Source organism: Pieris napi, chromosome 24, assembly GCF_905475465.1.
Source record: "Pieris napi chromosome 24, ilPieNapi1.2, whole genome shotgun sequence".
Classification (NCBI taxonomy): domain Eukaryota; kingdom Metazoa; phylum Arthropoda; class Insecta; order Lepidoptera; family Pieridae; genus Pieris; species Pieris napi.
This window is the reverse complement of record NC_062257.1, coordinates 2,293,309-2,311,020: the sequence shown is the minus strand read 5'-3', so window position 1 is coordinate 2,311,020 and position 17,712 is coordinate 2,293,309. Positions and strand designations below refer to the sequence as shown.

The 17,712-nt window shown below is 36.6% G+C and overlaps 1 protein-coding gene across 1 annotated transcript in view; it reads left to right on the top strand.

Moving 5' to 3' along the window:
• LOC125061753 (aquaporin AQPAe.a) overlaps positions 1-17,712 on the top strand; it is a 72,732-nt gene that overhangs the window by 49,084 nt on the left and 5,936 nt on the right. Inside the window, exons 3-5 of the mRNA XM_047667342.1 lie at positions 3,674-3,798; positions 5,863-6,132; positions 13,112-13,276. Of these exons, the coding sequence (XP_047523298.1) occupies positions 3,674-3,798; positions 5,863-6,132; positions 13,112-13,276 (560 nt within the window). The remainder of the gene's footprint in view (positions 1-3,673; positions 3,799-5,862; positions 6,133-13,111; positions 13,277-17,712) is intronic.

The following is a 17,712-nucleotide window of genomic DNA, read 5'->3' as shown; positions in this document are numbered from 1 at the left end:
TCCGTTGACTTAAAAATATGAACGTTTTTGTGCACGAAAACGTACATATTTTTATACGATGCATTTTTTTTTAAAGACAATTCACACCAATTGACCTAGTCCCATTCTAAGCTGGTGAAGCTTGTGTTATGGGTACTAGGCAACGGATATACATACATATTATAGATAGATAGACATATAAATAAATATTTAAACACCCAAGACCTAAGCACAACACCAAATGGTCATCACATCGATGTTCGTCTTAGCCGGGGATCGAACCCGGGACCCATGGATTCGCAGTCAGGGGTACTAACTAGACCAATGAGTCGTCAAATATTACTATAGTTTACTAGCTGACCGGGCAAACGTCGTTTTGCCATGTATATCAATTATAATAAAAAAATAGGGGTTGATCGTAGAGGGATGAAAGTTAGGGGTTGTATGTATATTTGAATGCTGTATTATAAAAAAATAGAAATTAAAAATTTTGTCAAAAAAATAAAATAAAGAATTTAGGGGTGGACTACCCCTAACATTTAGGGGGATGAAAAATAGATTTTGGCCGATTCTCATAGATACCGGATAAGCACAAAAAATTTCATCGAAATCGTTCAAGCCGTTTCGGAGGAGTATGGCAACGAAAACTGTGACACGAGAATTTTATATATTAGATGTAACATATTATCAAATGCATCACCCATATCGCCAGTACGAACATTAATAAGGAGTCCTATCAGACCCTGAGATTCAGTCATTTATTTATTTATTTTAAGCCCATGCATGGCCAAACTTAGACTAAAAATAACATATAGTTCTATATCTTAGCCTAAACCGGATTCAAACACGAGACTGTTACACCCGTATGCCAAAATCATGTTGGATGTTGACAGAGGAGATTAAGTTCATGCTATCCCGTTTCTGAATCTCACCCTACGAGGGTCCCACATACCCGACTCTGTTAGGGCCTCATGTCTCATAAAATACCTTGGGTATGATATACATTTCGTTTATTATTGTATTGAATGAAAATGACGGATTTTGGAGCACACAGATGCCAAAGAAAAAAGCTACATAGTTAACATCTAATATATAAAATCCTCTGAAACGGCTCGACCGATTCTTATGAAATTTTTTATGCATATTCAGTATGTCTGAGTATCGGCTACCTACTTTTAAACCCCTAAGTGATAAGGGGTGTCCATCCAAAAAATGTTTTGTTTTTATACAACATACAAAAATACATATAACCCTTAATTTTCACTTCTCTACGATCAGTCCTTATTTTTTATTTGTATAAACTTTGACTTGAACTCTGAGGTTTATTATAGAGAAAAGTTCACTGAACAACCTAAAAAGTTTTCATTCCGGAAAATCTAATAGTCTCCGGGGTAGCATAGCAAAATGTTCCATGTTGGTTGGTACTAAAAAGGTAGGCTAGGCATTAAGGAGAAACGAAGTTCGTGTAGTAGTATATAATCTTAATATATATAAGACTTTTATTACTATGATAAATAAATTAATAAAATTTGTTACATGAGTCATGTAACCCAACATTAGTTTAGTTACATATATATATACTAGTGGACCCGACAGACGTTGTCCTGCATGATATTTCAAGCAATTAGTAAAGCAAAGTATGAAAGTACCGACTGCAGCGCCATCTGGCGGGCTGATTTGTGAATCTAAACCATTCCCAGATCCCCTTGAACACACACAAAAAATTTCATCAAAATCGGTCCAGTCGTTTGAGAGAAGTTCAGTGACATACACACTCACAGAAGAATTATATATATAAAGATACTTTAGTTAAAAACAAAGCGTAAACAAATGTAAATAATCATCGCACACTTGAAGCCAATATGAGCCCTTTAGTTTTTCCCACACTCATAAACTGTAATTTAAAATTCTTCAATCATGTCCAATAACTTAAGTGTCACTTAGATTTACGAACTCTTCCATAAGTCAAATTACTTTATGTTAATCCAGCGTCGCAACCCCAGCCCTGCGATTCTGTAACTCACTTTTCGAACTCACACAGCGGTTTTCGCATCGGCGGTCGCTCTGAAATCAGTCGTGAAGCAGTAATGTTATGATTTGGCATTCTGATAAACAATAAACTACAAGTTCTCACCTTTTCAGAATGCCAAATCATAAAATGACTGCTTCACGACTGATTCGAGAGCGACCGCCGATGCGAAAAGTGAGTTACAGAATCGCAGGGCAGTACCCGTAATTTTGTGTTAGTTATAAGCTCATATTTTAAACCATTAAGCTACGGTTTCCTAGAAAAGCGGTGCCGTTAAGTAACGGCCGTCTTTACGGTGGCCAAGCTGTGGTTTCCTAGAAAGTAGTGCGACCGTATTTTTGAAGTGTTATTCCAATTTCGTTCCACAAATTTCTCTTCATCTGAGCTCGTCTTTACTCTTTGGAATCGATATTGTACATAGCTTCAGCATTTTTATCAAAATCAATTAATTGTTCATCATTTCCGCTCCTCCAAGTCATTGTATTAAAAAATGTGTGCGTGTACTAGGTGTACACACGTAAGAAGTGAAACTTATTTATGACCTTATATTTCGAAAAATGATCTACTATATGCAACTTAACGAAATTGGTTAAATAAAGTTTAACAAAAGGCTTTTATTATCATAGACATGAATACAAATACAATTACAATTTTACCTTATTACTACTAAGATTATTACAGATTTTCATTAATTGTAATAGAATTATTACTATCATTGTTATCGTTATTATATATTTTTGTTATTAATGGCTTCGAATCTCTTCGGATCAACCGTGGTAGGGACAAGAAAAAGATGGCGCGTAACCGAAAAACGTGACGATTTGCTACAAAATTTCTCCCATAGGTACGTCGATAAAAAATTCATTCTAACGCCGATAAAGAAGTTTCACTTCAAAAAGCAACATGGCGCGTAACCAAAAAACGTGACGATTTGCTACAAAATTTCTCCCATACGTCGATAAAGAACTTTCATTCCAACGCCGATAAAGAAGTTTGACTTCAAAAAGCAACATGGCGCGTAACCGAAAAATGTGACGCGTAACGAAAAAATGTTACACTAAATTTTTTTCCAACCCAGATAAAGAAGTTTCACTTCAATAAATCGCCTATATAATAAACCGCTTCACGCGAAAAACGTTGAACTACTGTTTATTACCGCTATGACGGCCGTCATGCAAATAACAGCATCGCTATTTGACGTTACGGTGACACTCAACGTTCTCTAGAAAAGATACTCCGATGTTATTTTGGACAACGTATGGGTACATTACGGTCGTTAGATAACGGCACCGCTTTTCTAGGAAACCGTAGCTTTAAAGTCAGTTGTTACCATGCTTCAAACAAAGAGTTGACGACTCATTGGTCTAGTGGTTAGTACTCCTGACTGCGAATCCATGGGTCCCGGGTTCGATCCCCGGCTGAGACGAACATCGATGTGATAAGCATTTGGTGTTGTGCTTAGGTCTTGGGTGTTTAAATATGTATTTATATGTCTATCTATTTATAATATGTATGTATATCCGTTGTCTAGTACCCATAACACAAGCTTCACCAGCTTAGCATGGGTCTAGGTCAATTGGTGTGAAATGTCTTTAAAAAAAAAAAAAAAAGTTTTACTTGATACAAAAACCGCCACCAAACTTAATTCATGCATTTATTTTATAGGAAATCTCCTCTTGAATCTCTTCGGATGTGGGGCTTGTATAAATGTGACTCAGGGTGTGGATGCTGCGCCCAACATCGTACTCATCGCGTTTAGCTTTGGTCTAGCTGTATTTGCTGCTGTTTCAGTAAGTATTCATCATCAGCCTCTTTTCTTAGTCCATTTGAGGCCTCCTTCATCAAAAAAAAAAAAGATTATTATGGAACATAAGATACATGTATCACTTATTCCACGTCATTAAATTTGAATTTGTAGGCATCCCTACACATCGGCAAAGAAGACAGAGGCCGAGAGAAAAAGCCGGCGTAAAAAACTCTCGGTACTCTTTTTAAATAGCAAATCATCAAACAACACTTATTTTAAAACAAATATCGCAAATTAATTAGAAGGAGCCTGTCTAGCAGACAGGCCCTTTTATCAACTAGATAATCGTTAACTTTATAGTAAGACTTTTTACACAGCTTTTCTTTAATACATTTCTTAAATTTATTAAAAGGCAGAATTAAAGAGCCTCTGGGATTTTATTAAAGAAGAGTATCCCTTTTCCCAAAAAAGAATTACTAACTTGCCTTGCATCATTGATATACAAAAAACCCAAGATGCACAGTCTCGAATAAAAGTAACGCTCGAAAGTGTCCCGAAACACTATTTCTGTCCCTTTCTATAACAGTATGTCTATAACAGTATATGTTACAAGCATATATTATTGCAAAATCAACCTTACGCGAATTGTTTAAAGTTGTTATTACAACGCAGTGTATACGTACTTAAAGCAATAAAATTTTACGACCGACTGTGGTCGGTAGGACAAGGTATTGAGTGGAGTCGAACATGACTTTTTTATTTATAACTATTTAACATAATTATAAATTTATCCGACTTTTCGGGTGCTTTACAGCGTGCGTGGTCACGGTGACTGAAGACAAAAGGTGTTGGATGTTAAATAGTTGTAAATTTATAATAATACATAACTTTAATCCGGTTAAAAAGTTTTTTCTTTAAATTAAAAAAAAATGTTAAATTAGCTACCTCCTGACCTACACTTTATATAGCGTAAATATATTTGTCAAAAACTACACACAAAAAAGTTCAAAAGTACATAAATTTATTTATAAAAAAAAACACAAATAAATAACATCGACTCCACTTATTAGACGCGAGACTATTTGAAATGAGTGCACAATTTAGAATGTTGCGCTCATTTTTTGAGGACGTTTTTTAGACGTTGAGTGTGCATCTTGGGTTTTTTGTATATCAATGCCTTGCATGTAATTATTTTGTCCATTTGATATAACTTAATTCAATATTTTATCCGCATCACCTTGATGGATGGGAGTCTTCCACGTTCACAAGACACTTTCTTTTGCGAACTAACTGACGTGAGGTGTCTTCCCTAGGAGATACGACATCCAATTGTTTTAAAAAACAGTATACTGCAAAGGCACCCACTAACATGAGTGTCCATGGGCTGCGATTTCTGTAACTCACTTTTCGAACTCACACAGCGGTTTTCGCATCGGCGGTCGCTCTGAAATCAGTCGTGAAGCAGTCATTTTATGATTTGGCATTCTAACAAACAATAAACTACAAGCTCCCTTTTCAGAATGACAAATCATAAAATGACTACTTCACGACTGATTTGAGAGCGACCGCCGATGCGAAAACCGCTGTGTGAGTTCGAAAAGTGAGTTACAGAATCGCAGGGCTGTCCCTTTTTTGGCGTCCCATAGGCTCGTTTGGACCGCTATCCATCGAAAAAAGTGTGTGCGTACAAAGAACACATGTCAGAAGTGAAACTTCTTAAGGCAAAACTAATTTTTAAGCCTTGTTCATTGTTGTTATACAAATCTAAAACTTTCGATTCCGAGACTTAGAGAGAAGGAAAAAGGAAGATATGTTAGGAATTTAATTGTCATTAAAATATTAAGTGTCGTAAATTAATACAAATTATAAATTTAATTTTTTTCTTCGATAATAAAAACACGTGACATTTTAATTTACAATTCGTCAATTGAGATTTCAATAAATTATTTTGCATAAAATATAAAATACTAATGTGTATTAGAATTTCTATAAGACCCTTCTCACTCTCTCTCAATCGGTCTCTCCCTTTTCTTCGACAAAAACGCTGCACATCTTCGTGACGTTTTTTAAAACTTCACCACCACCATAGACAATGCTTTTCTTCTAGGCCATAGGTCATATATCTGGAGGTCACCTTAACCCAGCCGTAACAGCTGGTATGTTGGCGACCGGACGCGTCAAATTGGCTCGTGCTATTCTCTACGTAGTAGCGCAGTGCGCAGGCGCAGCCGCCGGCTCTGGATTACTGAAGGCCTTTACGCCGGATAGGGCTGCGGGCAAATTGGGCGTTACAGGCCTCGGAACGGAAGTGACGTCACTACAGGGCTTTGGCATTGAGTTCTTCCTGGGATTCGTGCTAATCTTTGTTGTTTGTGGGGTAAGTTTTATTTTTAATTATGTTTAGAGATATGAAGTTATGTAAGGTATATAAGGTTCTAGTGTAATAATTTTATGTAGGTTATAATAATTTATAGAGCAGTGTTGGCCTAGTGGCTGTCTTAAGGACCCTAACCTAACGCCTTCATGCGCCTACGCAAGTACGCAAGTTTTGTAGCTTAATTTTAATCAAAATAAATATCTTTATGCTTAGCAAAGTAGGAATTCAAATCACATAGCAAATAATTATGGATAACTTCAAAGATTTATACGGAAAGTCTAATAATGGAAATACTTATAAAACATAATAAAATTAGTCATTACAAATTATAACAATTACAAATCTAGGCATAATGATAATATCATGTTTCTCACGAACGGCCTTAGCGAAGCCACGATTAGCCGCAATTGTCTGGATTGTGTTTGTAAACGGGCGGTTTTGCTGTCGTGAAACGCCAGTGAAACGTTTGATTGTGATTGGACTGTAATAGCTAGTCAAAACATGCGCTACTACAGTCACTTGCCAAAACGAATAGCGTTTTCTGTGCAGTCTCAAATGTATTGAATCATTTTTATTTATCTCTTCCTTTTGAAAATGTTTGAACTATTTTGTATATGTATTCCATCTTTGGCTATATCTTTAGTATAATTGTTTTTTGTTATAAATAATTTAAGCTAGCAGTAGGATTACGAAATTAATAAATACTGTGAAAGGTCACATATACACAACTGTAATGCTTTGAAATTTTTTTGTTCTGTTCATATTTATGCGTCTGCGTCTAATTCATATTTATTTATTTCGTAATCCTACAGCTAATATATAGCTGTAGGACAACAAAAAACTATTATACTAAACTTAGCCAAGGATGGAATACATAATACATATATACAAAAAGTGTCAAAGATTTACGAAAGGAAAAGCAATAAAAATTATTAAATCCGTAATACCTTTATTCGGCTGTGTTGTGTGACGGTGTGAAAGTGAGTATATGTACGTGAGGGTTGGTATGTGGGCTGATGATACAGGTGATTTAGCGCTATGGATATTCTTAACACTCCTTTTAAGCATATTCAGCTATCGCTGACGGTCCCAGGCGCAACAGACAGTCGCATGTGCAGAGGCTATTACAGCGCAGAGAAATCAGTCACCCACGTAGTCCTGGAATGCATGGCTGTGGCTTACCAACTAACAGAAATCCTCGGAGCTTCTGAAAGGAGCCTTTACGCACAACGGATTGTGTCTGAGTGCGGAAATTGAGTCCACACTGCTACCGCTAGTACTCAAATAAACGCTCGCCTACAAAGCCTATTAAATTCTCTTAGAGCGTTGTTTGCAATAAACATTAGATTCCGTGACAAGATGTCATTATCAATTCAAACTGGAAATAACAATTCTCACTGAATGCTCATCCACCATTCGAAGCCTGCGCTATAATGTATTTTACATATAACATTGTTGCGACATATAAATTCACTGCGATGAAAAACAAAAGAAAAATGAAAATATTTATTTATAGGTTTTTACACTTTTGTTACCCATTAAATTAATTGTGTAAGTATTTTAAAAGCGAAAAAATCTTTTCTTAACATTATATTTATTGAGAGGTCACTCAAAGAACATCAAGTTTTAAATTACTCATTAGTTATGGAAATGAAGTTGCTTTTATAACGCGTGGGAGTTCTTAGTTTTGACGTACTAACGTATAGTGATTACAAATAAATTGTTACTGTTTTTAATAATACTAGGAATATATTTAATAACACACAAATATATATAATAACTAGTAGACTCGGTCAAGCATTGCTGTGGCTTAGGTTTTTGTTATATTACATAGTAGTAAACTATTCAAGGGAAACGGTAGGAGAACACCAGTCATGGGGACCACCATGCTTTTTTAGTAGTTATGACATTAAATTGTAGCTTTAATGTGAAACGTTGGTACTTTCAACACAGCGCCATCTGTTAGAATTGTGACTATCAAATAATAAACAAATATTTTGCAATAAAATAATATTGCGGGTATAAATTGAGATGTAAGCTATCCTATCTTTTAAGTTAGATCAAACCGCACACGGTGTGCAAATTTGATTGAAATCGGTTCAGTAGTTTAGGAGTCCATAGCGGACAAACAACGTGACACGTAAATTATATATATTAAGATAATAATAATTAAAAATGGATAAATAGAAAACAAAAATAAATTTATGAAGCTGGATCCCTGTTTCTAAGATTGCGATACTTATTCGTTGATTGAAATCGTTTAAGGGTTTAACTTTTATCTGTAATTAGCGCCTGTGCACTTGTTTGTATGGATCTTCAGAATAAATCTGTCAGACGTTACGTCAGAAATGTGTTAATTCAATTGTCGGAAAAGCTGTTCGCTAAAAGTCAAGAATGGCTGGACCGATTTGGCTAATTATGATCTTAAAATATTTGTGAAAGTTAGGTAGGTTTAAACGGTGGGAAACATAAAAATAAAAACTGTTCCTAGCTGGAAACTATTTGATATCTTTTGTCTATTGACTATTGTGTCTATTGCCACTTGGTTGTCATATTTATAAATTATAGGTGCCTTCTGAAATTTGTTACATATCTGCCCTGCGATTCTGTAACTCACTTTTCGAACTCACACAGTGGTTTTCGCATCGGCGGTCGCTCTCAAATCAGTCGTGAAGCAGTCATTTTATGATTTGGCATTCGAAAAGTGAGTTACAGAATCGCAGGGCTGTTATAAAGTTCATCGGGTCATATTATAGTTTTTAATACAATTTAAACTCGCAAGTTTTGTCCATTCTCCAAATTAAATTTGCCACAGGCTATGTTATTACAATTGTCAAAATCAAGGCGTTTCAACAGATAATATTTCATTAAAGCAAACGTTCGATGAGGGCGTGTCGAATCATTTGTCTCGATAATAGCTAGATTCGACTGATCGCGTGCCCCTATTTAATTTAGCATGATCAATATAAGAACTGTTTAAATACACAACACGATACACAAACATTTTTATTTACTTCGTAATCCTAAAGCTAAAGCTAGCCAAAGAATAAATACATTATATACAAAAAAGTTCAAACATTTAAGAAAGGAAAAGATCTATAAAAATTATTAAATAATACCTAAGTAATACCTATTTCGACTGTTGCGTGATGGTGTAAAAGTAGGGTGTGCTCATGATGATGATTTTTTTTTATTGAGACATCACAGTCTAACCTAAGACTAAGTATAACCTAATTTTTTTTTTTCATTTACTTTAATTTTAATTTACTAATAAGTCTATTCAATTAAAGAAAAGACTGTTTAACCGGATTGAAGTTATGTATTCAGTTTTTTCTTTAAATGTGTAAAGGTTATGTAAATCAAAGACAATACTAAGTCTATTCAAATTCAAAATCATTTATTCATTTAGGTAACACAATGTACACTTGTGAACGTCAATAAAGAAAAACATATGAAATGCTTCTAATTTCACATTTACTGTCAGTTCTCAAATTAAGAGAACGGACGAGTAGAACTGGCAAAAAACTCTCCGCCACACTTATTAATCGCCAAGTTTTTGTTTTACAAAATGTTTGTAAGGAGCTGCAACCATTACACCATGTTCCACATGACATTTTATGTAATTAATAATTATTAAAAAAACAAATATTTGTCCTCTATCAGCAGTAGGCATGGTGAAATAGAAGCACGTACTTACATTCTCGTTGGAACAACACGCAAATACATAGTCGAAATAACTAACATCACCGCATACACGAATTCAACCTATAACGCCTCCAATATATACTTATATTCTCTGTTAAGGAGAAGACACTCTATTCTTGTGTTCTCTATGGTGTCTGTCACCAAGATGAATAGTCTCGTGAGGCCATCCATAAAGTACGTCACACGAATTTTAGGACTTTTGAACCCCTCCCCCCGTCCTTGTCACAGGTTGCCACATTTTTATAACTCCCCCCCCCACCTCCCTCCTGATGTGACGTCACACATTTTTTAAATTCATGTATGTATTTAAAAATAATCGAGAGAAAACAGCTATTTTCATTTTTTACTTATTTTTATTAAATAATAATCTAATAAAATCAACATAAAGTCCAACATTTCATGAGCACTCGCCGACGACTTAAACCTATTTAAATCCTTACCATTCAAAATTCTCGTGAATTTGAGTGTCTCACTTGCATTACAACGCCGCTCTAGAAGTTAAATGACGTTGCATGAGAGATTATCGCATAGCGAGAATGCTTAATTAATAATAAATATAGATCAAGTTCGTAAATTTTTAATTCACATCCAAACTTTGCGTTTTAGTATTTAAAATTTTAACATGTGACGTCACAAAAAGTATTGACCCCCCCATGCCCCTTGTCACACGATGTCACACTTCGGTGATACCCTCCCTCCCCATTAACGTGTGACGTACTTTATGGATGGCCCCTGATGGTGGAGCCTTTGTTCGTGGGCTCCAGCAATCTTTTAATTATTCTGGCGACACTTCATATTGAAAAATAAAACTTGCGTGACTCGTCTGATAGCACACGGGGAGTGTCAATGCGTGTACAACTATACAAGTTTCAAGAAAACTAATTTACTAACGATGTGATATGTTTAATGGCGGATTAAGGGTGCCCCATGGGACACGTACCTCTGGAACGTATATAATGTATTTAACTGTGTGACAATTTGAAGAGCGCTTGTATTTTTTTGTAAAAAAGAAATCGGTGGCGCTGCAACCTCTTTAGGTCTTGGTCTCAGATTTCTGAATCTGTTTCATGATCATTTTTAAATCTAATAGGCATGTGATCAGCCTCCAGTGCCTGACACACGCCGTCGACTTTTTGGGTCTAAGACATGTCGGTTTCCTCACGATGTTTTCCTTCACCGTTCGAGCACATGTTAAATGCGCACATAGAAAGAAAGTCCATTGGTGCACAGTCCAAATCGACTAAGGGTTAAGAAAACAGCGTACCTATTCTAAAGGTGGGAACTGACCAAAGTTACGAGGTGTAATGTAGCATTCGCATCGAGCGTGTTAAGGTGGGAACTGACCAACGTTACGAGGTGTAATGTAACATGTAATGTAATGTTACACAGCGAGCATTCGTGCAGTCAGTACGTCGTGTTACGGGGAAACCAGCGAGCAACGAGCGGCTCGTTGCTCGCTTTGAGTGCTCCACCCGGCTGTCGGTTTTTTGGCGAATCCTTTGAGTGTTACGCGGTTCGGTCAGTACGCTCTTTGTCAAAAGTCGTCCCGAGCGCACGCGCGTCGCGAGTAATCACACGTCAATCAATCAAACATGGAGTGGAAAAAAGAAAAATCTCTGTATTTATAGAAAAAATGGAAGAAAAGAGGAAGTGTTGTGGAACCCAGCTCATCCAGAGCAAATAAATTCAACAGTTCTTCAAAATCGATCGGTCTCCGATGCGTACAAAGTTTTTATACTGTCCAGTAATCATTTGGTTTTTCAAAGTTGCTATCAATGACAAACCACCACATGGCGTATGTTTTTAAATAAGTTTGATCTCCAGTAACGTTTTTTCTTCTTAATTTAGATGAAACAATAATTAAGTAGAATAAAAGATACCAACGCGTCCTCGCTGTCGGCCATCTCGTGAACACTGGCGGCAAAAGCGGAGCACAGACATTTGACGAGCATATTACGCCGATTTTCATACACAGCGTAACATGCTCGATGCGTTACACGCTCGATGCGAATGCTACATTACACATCGTAACTTTGGTCAGTTCCCACCTTTACGCATCGAGCAAGTTCTAAAATCGGCGTAACATGCTTGTCAAAACTCTGTGCTCCACTTTCGCCGCCAGTGTTCACGCGATGTGATATTGATAATGTTGATATTTTTCATTCTATTTAATTATTGTTTCATCCAAAGTAAGAAGAAGAAAAAATGTTACTGGACATAAAACTTATTTAAAAACACAGGAATATGAGGTGGTTTGTTATTGATTGCAATATTAAAAACAAATGATTACTGGACAGTATAAAAACTTTGTACGCAGGTCTCGATTTTGAAGAACTGTTAAATTTAATTGGACCAAAAGTACTTAAAGACACAATTTATAGAAAATCATAATCATGATCACTCGCGACGTGCGACGCTTAATTACTGAACCGCGTAACAGTCAAAGGATTCGCCAAAAAACCGAAAGCCGGGTGGAGCACTCAAAGCGAGCAACGAGCGGCTCGTTGCTCGCTGGTTTCCCCGTAACACGACGTACTGACTGCACGTATGCTCGCTGTGTAACATTACATTACATGTTACATTACACCTCGTAACGTTGGTCAGTTCCCACCTTTAAATGTCCGGCACTCGCAAGCCAGAGGGCAATGAGAGTGTCCATTATCGCCATCAACATCGTCTTGCACATTAAACTCAAACTCAAAATATCTTTATTCAAGTGGGTAACCAAGTACACTTTTGAATCGTCAAGTTAAATTAATCGTAAATTTCCATTTACTACCAGTTCGCAAGTCAAGGGCGTAGAGCGGGTAAGAAGAACTGGCAAGAAACTTTCCGCCACTCTTTTTAATCGCCAAGTATTGTCATACAAATTGTTTGAACTGGAGCAATTCAATCCCAAGGATTAGGATCATTTAAGTAGTCCTCAAATTTATAAAAAGCTTTGTTGATTAATTTTCGTTTAAATTTGAATTTATTTAGTAATAATTCTCTAATTTCGCTTGGGAGTTTGTTGTAAAAACGAATACAATTTCCATATAAGGAGTGGTTTATCTTTTGGAGCCTGGTTGGTCGTACACTCAAATTAGTTCTATTTCGCGTATTATACTGGTGAAAGTCACCATTAGATTAATAGATTCACTCAGGTCTAATTTATAAGCCCCTATTTTAAGTTACTAGAACAACAATAGGACACTCTTTCACTGTCTCCACTTCCATGAATATAAAAATTTGATGGGACCCTGGATGATTTAATCAATAACTTCTTCTTTTACAGGTGTGTGACCCTAACAAACCCGATAGCAAAGCCACCGCCCCTCTTGCGATTGGTCTGACTGTGACTTTGGGCCATTTGCTGGCTGTGGACTACACTGGATCAGCTATGAACCCAGCTCGCTCCTTCGGTTCTGCTCTCGTCGCCAACGAGTGGGCTGATCATTGGGTAAGTTGGATAGGTTATTAAATATTAAGAAAATCAATTAAAAAAACCAATTTGTTTAATAATTACGATACTTTATAGACACGTTCCTTACAAATTGTGTTAACGCCGTGACAAGAAACAATAGAAAAATTTAACAGTAATTACAATAATATGTAACCAACATAATAATAATAAAATAGAAAATTAAAACAATTTAAAAAGTTTGTCCGTTTAATGCTTCCACGCTGTATTGCGATACTTATTCTTTGAGTGCGGAAAGCACCAGTTACGGGGTTCTATAATTATGTTTAAAGACATTTATTTATTCTCATAACAGACAATAGTCACTTACATGAGAACTTATATACTAAAAATACAATTTATCACGTCGTGCTTAAGCTTTAAGGATCAATCATCGAAGTATAACTTGGGTGGACTTTCATTTACGCAGGTAACTAGGATCACTCAGGAGATGGTCTTTTAGTCTAAATTTAAATATTGCCAGGCTGTCTGCACTTTTTATATTTTGTGGAAGTCTATTATACCGCAGCACTCCCCCAACGCTCAATGTTTTTTTACCGTTATTGGTTCTAAACTTCGGTACAATAAGATTGTGAGGGCGTCGTGAAGTGCGCTTCTGAATTTGGCTTATTTTAGTGAAAGTAATGTTAGTGTGTATATGGTCATTTAGAATTTTGTAGATTAATAAGCTGGTATTGTATTGAAATAATTCATGGGTTCTGTTTCACTGTAAATTTTTTGTGTAGAAGTTAAGTATGGGTAATGAAAAAGCAATTTATATAATTAACTGTACACTTGAACCCAGGATATACTCCAGGCGTTTGTAACTAGAGATCGCTTAGAACTCATATCACCAGCGAAGTGATTTACATATAAAGGGACTGGTCACATTATTTTAATAAATATATTCATAAACATCAGTCTGAATACACTCTTACTACGGATCACACCGTGCAAGATCTGGCATACAGAGGCAATCTGGGTCAGGCTGTTGAAGCAAGCTGATTTAACTGGAGTGAGATTATGGAAAAGCAAAACGTAACTTGCGCATAGGTAAGCTGTCAGCCTGTAATTAGGTGGAACTAGCTGCCCACTGAAGTATTTCCGAACCAATTCGACTTAGGGTCCTTCAAGAAAAGAGCGTACCAATTCTTAAAAAGCCAGCAACGCAGCCGTCTGGCATTGACAGTGTTCATGGACGGCGGTATCACTAGTTAACATCAGGTGAGCCTCCTACCCGTTTGCCCCTACTTATATATATACTTTTTCTACTTCATTTAAAACATCGTGGCATTTGAAAGCACTGTCCGCTTATTTCTCCAGCTGCCAGAGGATATGACACGTCCTAGGTATATAATATATATATATATATATATAACAACAAAACAGCACCACAAAAATCGTGAATCGGTCAAAGTGGGAACATCGCAAATTTAGATGTCACAATTCGATCTGTGGAATTTAAAGATACTTTATAGAAAGCGTCGTTCTGTCATTTTCATACAAATGTCCTCCCAAAGATGGTTTACTAAAACATTGACAATCGGACTATCCATCGTTCAGTTATTGAAAAGTTTTTTATGAGAAATGGATTGAACCAACAATCTAGTAGTAAAAATTGGATTGGGATTAAGTATCGAAAGCGGCCGTTATCGGCTTGAAGAGCTGCCCTGCGACTGCTTTACGACTGATTTGAGAGCGACCGCCGATGCGAAAACCGCTGTGTGAGTTCGAAAAGTGAGTTACAGAATCGCAGGGCTGAAGTACTTATGTCAATTGATTCTTGTGTATTGTTTGCATAATGTATAAAATGATAATGTACCCATATGATTAGTTTGTTGACTGCATTATCTACTGTTCTGTATACATAATAAGCGATGATTTAAACCTAGAATATGTTCGTAAGTTCATAGGCTAAAATAAACAATGCCAAATTATTCCATAGTTATATATTTGGTGGTATATGTATTATTCTTTTGTTTTGCATGACAATTCATGAATCCGTGAGATTAGCCTTTATTATATATTCGTTTGATTTTAAGTGAGCCGTCTTAGGGGGCGTCCATAAATTACGTGAGGTGTTTAAGGGGGGGAGGGGGTCGAGTCAAATCTCATTTAATCTTACGTTTGAGAGAGAGGGGGGGGGGGCTCGGCAAATATCACGCAATTTTTTTTCTATTTGAAAAATAGAAATAGAATTCTATTGGAAAACGGTTGACCCTAAAGGCCATCTCTGCAACTTCCCGCTAACTCCATACCTAAACGCTCAACTTATTTTGTTTTAGTCGTAAATAAAAGCACGCAGCTATTTTTTTCTTTTTTCAATAACAATCCAACGCGTTTACGTAAGAAACCCACATTTTGAAAAATCTCACGTGAGATTGGGGGTTGGGGGAGGGGGTTAAATAAAATCTCACGACATCTCACCAGGGGGGGAGGGAGGTACAGAAAATTTAAAAAAACACCTCACGTAAAATATGGACGCCCCCTTAATAACTCTACTGTCTTGTCAACGTACCTCTAGAAGCCTTAACGTCTACGACATCCGACGAAGCCATTCAATTACTATATCTTAGAGTGATATCCAGAAACGAGTGCAGCACGAGCTGTGACTTCCATATGTCAAAATCAATCCAATTTTGTCATACGGGACGTCTTCTGACCTCATCGCAGTGTTTTTGTTGTCAATACAAATGTATGGCAGTACAATTACAATCACAAGTGACGTTTTGGCTCAGTCATTTGTTCTTAGTTTTATAAGCGGGATTATTTAATACTACATAGCGATCACGACTGCACTATCAAAAGTGTACCGGATAATAAGTAGAAACATAGTTGCCTTAGAGAGCGATACAACGATTATAGCGGTTATAAAAATTTTCGATACCATTTTTATGTCCAAAAAGCTGGAAGCGTTTGAGATCTGGGTTTATCGACGTATCCTTAAAATATATTGGACAGACCGCATACGAAATACAACCGTGCTGGACAGAATGCGGAAGAACAAAGAAGTGCTTATGACGGTTAAGAAAAGGAAACTTGAGTATTTCGGACACGTTTTACGTAACTCCAAAAAATATGAGCTCCTTCAACTAATCATACAAGGCAAAGTGGCAGGTTTTTTTTTTTTTTGGACAATTCACACCAATTGACCTAGTCCCATGCTAAGCTAGTGAAGCTTGTGTTATGGGTACTAGGCAACGGATATACATACATATTATAGATAGATAGACATATAAATACATATTTAAACACCCAAGACCTAAGCACAACACCAAATGCTCATCACATCGATGTTTGTCTCAGCCGGGGATCGAACCCGGGACCCATGGATTCGCAGTCAGGGGTACTAACCACTAGACCAATGAGCCGTCAAATGCAGGTAGAAGGAGACCTGGCCGCAGACGCACGTCGTGGTTGAAAAACTTAAGACATGGGTTTGGTCAAAGCATCAAGTCATTGTTTAGCCAACCTTCGCAAGGAGATGGCACTATAAGAAGCCTCAAAATAGGTTTCAGTTTCGGCGATTGCCTCTGATATTCGCAAACGATGCCTTTCTCCAGTATATTAATTAGCAGGCATTTCATTTCGAACAAGCTACATATGAAATATATGCGGGAATCGAACCCATGTGTTTAACCCGAATACATAAAATAATGAATACATTAAAGTAATGATGCCAAATCTGGGTAATGCATTGTATGGTAATAGATAACGGATTAAATATACATAACGAGACGTTGTATACAGCGCCATCTATTGAAGAGTTTATGAAAATTTACTTCAAGTCGGTTTAATTAATTTTGTTAAAACATCTAATTATAGTGTTTAAAAATGCCAACAGATTATATATTTTTTTTTCATATTTGACATTATTTCTCCATCTTTGATTATTGTTCCCTTTGGAGTAGACTCTTAGGCCGTGGGGTTCCGGTGTACAGCTAATTAAAGATTTAAGTTTTTTTTTTTTAAAGACAATTCACACCAATTGACCTAGTCCATTCTTACCTAGCGAAGCTTGTGTTATGGGTACTAGGCAACGGATATACATACATATTATAGATAGATAGACATATAAATACATATTTAAACACCCAAGACCTAAGCACAACACCAAATGCTCATCACATCGATGTTCGTCTCAGCCGGGGATCGAACCCGGGACCCATGGATTCGCAGTCAGGGGTACTCACCACTAGACCAATGAGTCGTTGGCCTCTAGTAGATAGTACCGGTAGCCCCAGAGCTGGTGCTTTCTTCAACGAATAAGTATCGCAATACAGAGAGGAAATGCTGCTAAAAGGTACACTGCCACAGGGACCAAAGTTTTTTAATTTGTTTTAAATCTTCCTTTTATTAATTTTTATTATTATCTGTTACTCATACAGCATTAACACATTACATTTTACAATGCAATTGCTAACCACACTGATATT